Genomic DNA, 9,401 nt, shown 5'->3' with positions numbered 1-9,401 from the left:
ACACACAGACACACACACAGACATACACACACACATACACACACAGACACACACAGACACACACACACACATACACACACAGACACACACAGACACACACACACATACACACAGACACACACAGACACACACAGACACACACACACACACAGACACACACACAGACACACACACAGACACACACACACACACAGACACACACAGACAGACACACACACAGACACACACACAGAGACACACACACACAGACACACACACACACGCAGACACACACACACACAGACACACACACACAGACACACACACACACAGACACACACACACACAGACAGACACACACACACAGACACACACACACAGACACACACACACAGACACACACACAGACACACACAGACACACACACACAGACAGACACACACACACACAGACACACACACACGTGTATTCAGCACCACGTGGTGGGGTATTCAGCACCACGTGGTGCTGTGTTCAGCATCACGTGGTGCTAAATACACCACCACGTGGTGGTGTATTTAGCACCACGTGGTGGTTCTGAACACACCACGTGGTGGTGTGTGTCATGGGTGAGTGGGTAGCTGAGTGAGTGGTTAGCTGAGTGAGTAGCTGAGTGGGTAGCTGAGTGAGTGGGTAGCTGAGTGAGTAGCTGAGTGGGTAGATGGGTGGGTAGCTGAGTGGGCAGCTGAGTGAGTAGCTGAGTGAGTGAGTAGCTGAGTGGGTAGCTGGGTGGGTAGCTCAGTGGGTAGCTGAGTGAGTAGCTGAGTGGGTAGCTGAGTGGGTAGCTGAGTGAGTAGCTGAGTGAGTAGCTGAGTGGGTAGCTGAGTGAGTAGCTGAGTGAGTGGGTAGCTGAGTGGGTAGCTGGGTGAGTAGCTGAGTGGGTAGTTGAGTGGGCAGCTGAGTGTGTAGCTGAGTGAGTAGCTGAGTGGGTAGCTGAGTAAGTAGCTGGGTGGGTAGCTGAGTGGGTAGCTGAGTGGGTAGCTGAGTGGGTAGGTGAGTGTGTAGTTGAGTGAGTAGCTGAGTGGGTAGCTGAGTGGGTAACTGAGTGTGTAGCTGAGTGAGTGAGTAGCTGAGTGGGTAGCTGAGTGAGTGAGTAGCTGAGTGGGTACCTGAGTGAGTGAGTAGCTGAGTGGGTAGCTGAGTGAGTGGGTAGCTGAGTGGGTAGCTGAGTGAGTAGCTGAGTGGGTAGTTGAGTGGGTAGTTGAGTGGGTAGCTGAGTGAGTAGCTGAGTGAGTAGCTGAGTGGGTGGCTGAGTGAGTAGTTGAGTGAGTGGCTGAGTGGGTAGCTGAGTGGGTAGCTGAGTGAGTAGCTGAGTGAGGAGCTGAGTGGGTGGCTGAGTGAGTAGTTGAGTGAGTGGCTGAGTGGGTAGCTGAGTGGGTAGCTGAGTGAGTAGCTGAGTGAGTAGCTGAGTGGGTAGCTGAGTGAGTAGCTGAGTGAGTGGGTAGCTGGGTGAGTAGCTGAGTGGGTAGCTGAGTGAGTGGGTAGCTGAGTGGGTAGCTGAGTGGGTAGCTGAGTGTGTTGCTGAGTGGGTAGCTGAGTGAGTAGCTGAGTGAGTGGGTAGCTGGATGAGTAGCTGAGTGAGTAGCTGAGTGGGTAGCTGAGTGAGTGGGTAGCTGAGTGGGTAGATGGATGGGTAGCTGAGTGGGCAGCTGAGTGAGTAGCTGAGTGAGTGAGTAGCTGAGTGGGTAGATGGGTCGGTAGCTGAGTGGGTAGCTGGGTGGGTAGCTGAGTGAGTAGCTGAGTGAGTGAGTAGCTGAGTGGGTAGCTGAGTGGGTGGCTGGGTGAGTGGGTAGCTGGGTGAGTAGCTGAGTGGGTAGCTGAGTGGGTAGCTGAGTGGGTACCTGAGTGAGTAGCTGAGTGAGTAGCTGAGTGAGTAGCTGAGTGGGTAGCTGAGTGTGTAGCTGAGTGGGTAGCTGAGTGAGTAGCTGAGTGAGTGGGTAGCTGAGTGGGTAGCTGGGTGGGTAGCTGAGTGAGTAGCTGAGTGAGTGGGTGGCTGAGTGGGTAGCTGAGTGGGTAGCTGAGTAAGTGGGTAGCTGAGTGAGTAGCTGAGTGGGTAGCTGGGTGAGTAGCTGAGTGGGTAGCTGAGTGGGTAGCTGGGTGGGTAGCTGAGTGGGTAGCTGAGTGGGTAGCTGAGTGGGTAGCTGAGTGACTGGGTAGGTGAGTGGGTAGGTGAGTGGGTAGCTGAGTGAGTAGCTGAGTGGGTAGCTGAGTGAGTAGCTGAGTGAGTAGCTGAGTGAGTGGGTAGGTGAGGGGGTAGGTGAGTGGGTAGCTGAGTGAGTAGCTGTGTGAGTGGGTAGCTGAGTGAGTGAGTAGCTGAGTGAGTAGCTGAGTGGGTAGCTGGGTGAGTAGCTGAGTGGGTAGCTGAGTGGGTAGCTGGGTGGGTAGCTGAGTGGGTAGCTGAGTGGGTAGCTGAGTGGGTAGCTGAGTGACTGGGTAGGTGAGTGGGTAGGTGAGTGGGTAGCTGAGTGAGTAGCTGAGTGGGTAGCTGAGTGAGTAGCTGAGTGAGTAGCTGAGTGAGTGGGTAGGTGAGGGGGTAGGTGAGTGGGTAGCTGAGTGAGTAGCTGTGTGAGTGGGTAGCTGAGTGAGCGAGTAGCTGAGTGTGTAGCTGAGTGAGTGAGTAGCTGAGTGAGGAGCTAAGTGGGTAGCTGAGTGAGTGGGTAGCTGAGTGGGTAGCTGAGTGGGTAGCTGAGTGAGTAGCTGAGTGAGTAGCTGAGTGGGTAGCTGAGTGGGTGGCTGAGTGAGTTGCTGAGTGGGTAGCTGAGTGAGTAGCTGAGTGAGTGGGTAGCTGAGTGGGTAGCTGAGTGGGTAGCTGAGTGGGTAGCTAAGTGGGTAGCTGAGTGGGTAGCTGAGTGAGTAGCTGAGTGAGTAGCTAAGTGGGTAGCTGAGTGGGTAGCTGAGTGGGTAGCTGAGTGGGTAGCTGAGTGGGTAGCTGAGTGGGTACCTGAGTGGGTAGCTGAGTGGGTAGTTGAGTGGGTAGCTGAGTGGGTAGCTGAGCGGGTAGCTGAGTGAGTAGTTGAGTGAGTGGCTGAGTGGGTAGCTGAGTGGGTAGCTGAGTGAGTAGCTGAGTGAGTAGCTGAGTGGGTAGCTGAGTGGGTAGCTGAGTGTGTAGCTGAGTGAGTAGCTGAGTGAGTGGGTAGCTGGGTGAGTAGCTGAGTGGGTAGCTGAGTGGGTAGCTGAGTGAGTGGGTAACTGAGTGGGTAGCTGAGTGGGTAGCTGAGTGTGTTGCTGATTGGGTAGCTGAGTGAGTAGCTGAGTGAGTGGGTAGCTGAGTGGGTAGATGGATGGGTAGCTGAGTGGGCAGCTGAGTGAGTAGCTGAGTGAGTGAGTAGCTGAGTGGGTAGATGGGTCGGTAGCTGAGTGGGTAGCTGGGTGGGTAGCTGAGTGAGTAGCTGAGTGAGTGAGTAGCTGAGTGGCTGGGTGAGTGGGTAGCTGGGTGAGTAGCTGAGTGGGTAGCTGAGTGAGTAGCTGAGTGAGTAGCTGAGTGAGTAGCTGAGTGGGTAGCTGAGTGGGTAGCTGAATGGGTAGCTGAGTGAGTAGCTGAGTGAGTGGGTAGCTGAGTGGGTAGCTGGGTGGGTAGCTGAGTGAGTAGCTGAGTGAGTAGCTGAGTGAGTGGGTGGCTGAGTGGGTAGCTGAGTGGGTAGCTGAGTAAGTGGGTAGCTGAGTGAGTAGCTGAGTGGGTAGCTGGGTGAGTAGCTGAGTGGGTAGCTGAGTGGGTAGCTGGGTGGGTAGCTGAGTGGGTAGCTTAGTGGGTAGCTGAGTGGGTAGCTGAGTGACTGGGTAGGTGAGTGGGTAGGTGAGTGGGTAGCTGAGTGAGTAGCTGAGTGGGTAGCTGAGTGAGTAGCTGAGTGAGTAGCTCAGTGAGTGGGTAGGTGAGGGGGTAGGTGAGTGGGTAGCTGAGTGAGTAGCTGTGTGAGTGGGTAGCTGAGTGAGTGAGTAGCTGAGTGAGTAGCTGAGTGGGTAGCTGAGTGTGTAGCTGAGTGAGCGAGTAGCTGAGTGTGTAGCTGAGTGAGTGAGTAGCTGAGTGAGGAGCTGAGTGGGTAGCTGAGTGCGTGGGTAGCTGAGTGGGTAGCTCAGTGGGTAGCTGAGTGAGTAGCTGAGTGAGTAGCTGAGTGAGTAGCTGAGTGGGTAGCTGAGTGGGTGGCTGAGTGAGTTGCTGAGTGGGTAGCTGAGTGAGTAGCTGAGTGAGTGGGTAGCTGAGTGGGTAGCTGAGTGGGTAGCTGAGTGGGTAGCTAAGTGGGTAGCTGAGTGGGTAGCTGAGTGAGTAGCTGAGTGAGTAGCTAAGTGGGTAGCTGCGTGGGTAGCTGAGTGGGTAGCTGAGTGGGTAGCTGAGTGAGTAGCTGAGTGGGTAGCTGAGTGGGTAGCTGAGTGGGTAGCTGAGTGGGTAGCTGAGTGGGTAGTTGAGTGGGTAGCTGAGTGGGTAGCTGAGCGGGTAGCTGAGCGGGTAGCTGAGTGAGTGGGCAGCTGAGTGAGTGGGTAGCTGAATGAGTAGCCGAGTGGGTAGCTGAGTGGGTAGCTGAGTGAGTAGCTGAGTGGGTAGCTAAGTGGGTAACTGAGTGAGTAGCTAAGTGGGTAGCTGAGTGAGTGGGTAGCTGAGTGGGTAGCTGAGTGGGTAGCTAAGTGGGTAGCTGAGTGGGTAGCTGAGTGAGTAGCTGAGTGAGTAGCTAAGTGGGTAGCTGAGTGGGTAGCTGAGTGGGTAGCTGAGTGAGTAGCTGAGTGGGTAGCTGAGTGGGTGGGTAGCTGAGTGGGTAGCTGAGTGAGTGGGTAGCTGAGTGGCTAGCTGAGTGGGTAGCTGAGTGGATAGCTGGGTGTGTAGCTGAGTGGGTAGCTGAGTGGGTAGCTGAGTGGGTAGCTGAGTGAGTAGCTAAGTGGGTAGCTGGGTGTGTAGCTGAGTGGGTAGCTGAGTGGGTAGCTGAGTGAGTAGCTGAGTGAGTAGCTAAGTGGGTAGCTGAGTGGGTAGCTGAGTGGGTAGCTGAGTGAGTAGCTGAGTGGGTAGCTGAGTGAGTGGGTAGCTGAGTGGGTAGCTGAGTGAGTGGGTAGCTGAGTGGGTAGCTGAGTGGCTAGCTGAGTGGGTAGCTGAGTGGGTAGCTGGGTGTGTAGCTGAGTGGGTAGCTGAGTGGGTAGCTGGGTGTGTAGCTGAGTGGGTAGCTGAGTGGGTAGCTGAGTGGGTAGCTGAGTGAGTAGCTAAGTGGGTAGCTGGGTGTGTAGCTGAGTGGGTAGCTGAGTGGGTAGCTGAGTGAGTAGCTGAGTGAGTAGCTAAGTGGGTAGCTGAGTGGGTAGCTGAGTGGGTAGCTGAGTGAGTGGGTAGCTGAGTGAGTGGGTAGCTGAGTGGGTAGCTGAGTGGGTAGCTGAGTGAGTGGGTAGCTGAGCGGGTAGCTGAGTGGGTAGCTAAGTGGGTAGCTGGGTAGCTGAGTGGGTAGCTGAGTGTGTAACTGAGTGGGTAGCTGAGTGAGTGGGTAGCTGAGTGGGTAGCTGGGTGTGTAGCTGAGTGGGTAGCTGAGTGGGTAGCTGAGTGAGTAGCTGAGTGGGTAGCTGAGTGGGTAGCTGAGTGGGTAGCTGAGTGAGTGGGTAGCTGAGTGGGTAGCTGAGTGGGTAGCTGAGTGGGTAGCTGAGTGAGTGGGTAGCTGAGTGGGTAGCTGAGTGGGTAGCTGAGTGGGTAGCTGAGTGGGTAGCTGAGTGGGTAGCTGAGTGAGTGGGTAGCTGAGTGGGTAGCTGAGTGAGTGGGTAGCTGAGTGAGTAGCTGAGTGAGTAGCTAAGTGGGTAGCTGAGTGGGTAGCTGAGTGGGTAGCTGAGTGAGTAGCTGAGTGGGTAGCTGAGTGGGTAGCTGAGTGGCTAGCTTGCGTACCTGGAAGAATGCGTTCATGTTGACTCCGAGGGACCCGAAGTGGAATGTCCGTGACACGTCAGGGATGACACATTCACGTCCCTGCCGTTGCTGAGGCATCCTCATCCACACGTCCCAGTCCCACAACTACCACAACCACAACAACAACAATCACAACAACATCAACAACATCAACAACAACAACTACCACAACAACAACAACAACAATCACAACAACTACCACAACAACAACAACATCAACAACAACATCAACATCAACAACAACAACATCAACAACAATCACAACAACAACATCAACAACAACTACCACAACTACCACAACAACATCAACAACATCAACAACAACTACCACAACAACAACAACATCATCAACAACATCATCAACAACAACATCATCCACACGTCCCAGTCCCACAACTACCACAACAACAACATCATCAACAACAACAACATCAACAACATCATCATCAACAACATCAACAACATCAACAACAACAACATCAACAACAACAATTACAACAACAACTCCAACATCAACAACAACATCATCAACATCATCATCAACAACAACAACATCAACAACTACCACAACTACCACAACAACAACAACAACATCAACAACATCATCAACAACAACAACAACAACTACCACAACAACAACATCATCAACAACAACAACAACTACCACAACTACCACAACAACAACATCATCATCCACACGTCCCAGTCCCACAACTACCACAACAACAACATCATCATCAACAACAATTACAACAACTACCACAACAACATCAACAACAACATCAACAACAACTACCACAACAACAACAACATCAACAACAATCACAACAACTACCACAACAACAACAACAACAATCACAACAACTACCACAACAACAATCACAACAACAACAACAATCACAACAACAATCACAACAACAACAACCACAACAACAACAATCACAACAACAACAACAACAATCACAACAACTACCACAACAACAACATCAACAACAACATCAACAACAATCACAACAACAACATCAACAACATCAACAACAACAACATCAACAACAACAACAACATCAACAACAATCACAACAACTACCACAACAACATCAACAACAACAACAATCACAACAACAATCACAACAACAATCACAATCACAACATCAACAACGTCAACAACAACAACATCATCAACAACATCAACAACAACAACTACCACAACAACATCAACAACATCAACAATCACAACAACATCAACAACTACCACAACAACAACAACAATCACAACAAGAATCACAACAACATCAACAACAACAACAATCACAACAACAACAAAACAACAACAACATCAACAACAATCACAACAACTACCACAACAACATCAACAACAACAACAATCACAACAACAATCACAACAACAATCACAACAACATCAACAACTACCACAACAACATCAACAACAATCACAACAACAATCACAACAACAACAACCACAACAACATCAACAACAAAAACAACAACCACAATAACAACATCAACAACATTAACAACAACAACATCAACAACAATCACAACAACAACATCAACATCAACAATCACAACAACAATGACAACAACTACCACCACAACAACAACAATCACAACAACCACAACATCAACAATAACAATCACAACAACATCAACAACAATCACAACAACAACATCAACAACAATCACAACAACAACCACATGAACAACTACAACAACAACTACTACAACATCAACAACTACAACAACAACATCAACAACAACAATAACAACAACTACCACAACAACATCAATCACAACAACATGAACAACATCAGGAATGACTAAGTGACTAAGTGACTGACTAAGTGACTAAGTGACTGACTAAGTGACTAACTAACTGACTAAGTGACTGACTAAGTGACTAACTAAGTGACTGACTAAGTGACTAAGTGACTGACTAAGTGACCAAGTGACTGACTAAGTGGCTAAGTGACTGACTAAGGACTAAGTGACTAACTAAGTGACTAAGTGACTGACTAAGTGACTAAGTAACTAAGTGACTGACTAAGTGACGAAGTGGCTGACTAAGTGACTGACTAAGTGACTAAGTGACTGACTAAGTGACTAAGTGGCTAAGTGACTGACTAAGTGACTAAGTGACTGACTAAGTGACTACCTTCTCAGGCGTAGGCTAGGCAGGCTGTAGCTCGTCCAGGTAGAGTGATCGTGACAGTGACTAACTAAGTGACTAACTAAGTGACTAAGTGACTGACTAAGTGACTGACTAAGTGACTAAGTGACTACCTTCTCAGGTGTAGGCCAGGCAGGCTGTAGCTCGTCCAGGTAGAGTGAACGTGACAGTGACTAACTAAGTGACTAAGTGACTGACTAAGTGACCTTCTCAGGTGTAGGCCAGGCAGGCTATAGCTCGTCCAGGTAGAGTGATCGTGACAGTGACTAACTAAGTGACTAAGTGACTGACTAAGTGACTAAGTGACTGACTAAGTGACTACCTTCTCAGGTGTAGGCCAGGCAGACTGTAGCTCGTCCAGGTAGAGTGATCGTGACAGTGACTAACTAAGTGACTAAGTGACTAAGTGACTGACTAAGTGACTAAGTGACTGACTAAGTGACCTTCTCAGGTGTAGGCCAGGCAGGCTGTAGCTCGTCCAGGTAGAGTGATCGTGACAGTGACTGACTAAGTGACTAAGTGACTTAGTGACTGACTAAGTGACTAAGTGACTGACTAAGTGACTGACTAAGTGACTGACTAAGTGACTAAGTAACTAAGTGACTAACTAAGTGACTAAGTGACTGACTAAGTGACTGACTAAGTGACTAAGTGACTAAGTGACTGACTAAGTGACTAACTAAGTGACTAAGTGACTACCTTCTCAGGTGTAGGCCAGGCAGGCTGTAGCTCGTCCAGGTAGAGTGATCGTGACAGTGACTGACTAAGTGACTAAGTGACTGACTAAGTGACTAACTAAGTGACTAAGTGACTACCTTCTCAGGTGTAGGCCAGGCAGGCTGTAGCTCGTCCAGGTAGAGTGATCGTGACAGTGACTAACTAAGTGACTGACTAAGTGACTAACTAAGTGACTAAGTGACTACCTTCTCAGGTGTAGGCCAGGCAGGCTGTAGCTCGTCCAGGTAGAGTGATCGTGACAGTGACTGACTAAGTGACTAACTAAGTGACTGACTAAGTGACTGACTAAGTGACTGACTAAGTGACTGACTAAGTGACTAAGTGACTACCTTCTCAGGTGTAGGCCAGGCAGGCTGTAGCTCGTCCAGGTAGAGTGATCGTGACAGTGACTGACTAAGTGCCTGAGTGACTGACTAAGTGACTGACTAAGTGACTAAGTGACTGACTAAGTGATTGACTAAGTGACTAACTAAGTGACTACCTTCTCAGGTGTAGGCCAGGCAGGCTGTAGCTCATCCAGGTAGAGTGATCGTGACAGTGACTAACTAAGTGACTAAGTGACTGACTAAGTGACCTTCTCAGGTGTAGGCCAGG

General features: G+C 49.9%; 1 protein-coding gene across 2 annotated transcripts in view; it reads right to left on the bottom strand.

The window, feature by feature from the left end:
- LOC116937156 (protein O-linked-mannose beta-1,2-N-acetylglucosaminyltransferase 1-like) overlaps window positions 1–9,401 on the bottom strand; it is a 119,038-nt gene that overhangs the window by 41,230 nt on the left and 68,407 nt on the right. For both annotated transcript variants that reach the window (XM_076056844.1, XM_076056843.1), the window contains one exon: window positions 5,861–5,986. In XM_076056844.1, the coding sequence (XP_075912959.1) occupies window positions 5,861–5,986 (126 nt within the window). The remainder of the gene's footprint in view (window positions 1–5,860; window positions 5,987–9,401) is intronic.

Source organism: Petromyzon marinus, chromosome 78 (genome assembly GCF_048934315.1).
Source record: "Petromyzon marinus isolate PM22_M1 ecotype Great Lakes invasive population chromosome 78, UKy_Petmar_22M1.pri1.0, whole genome shotgun sequence".
NCBI lineage: Eukaryota > Metazoa > Chordata > Hyperoartia > Petromyzontiformes > Petromyzontidae > Petromyzon > Petromyzon marinus.
Note: the sequence above shows the minus strand (reverse complement) of the source record. Positions and strands in the feature narration are given on the sequence as shown.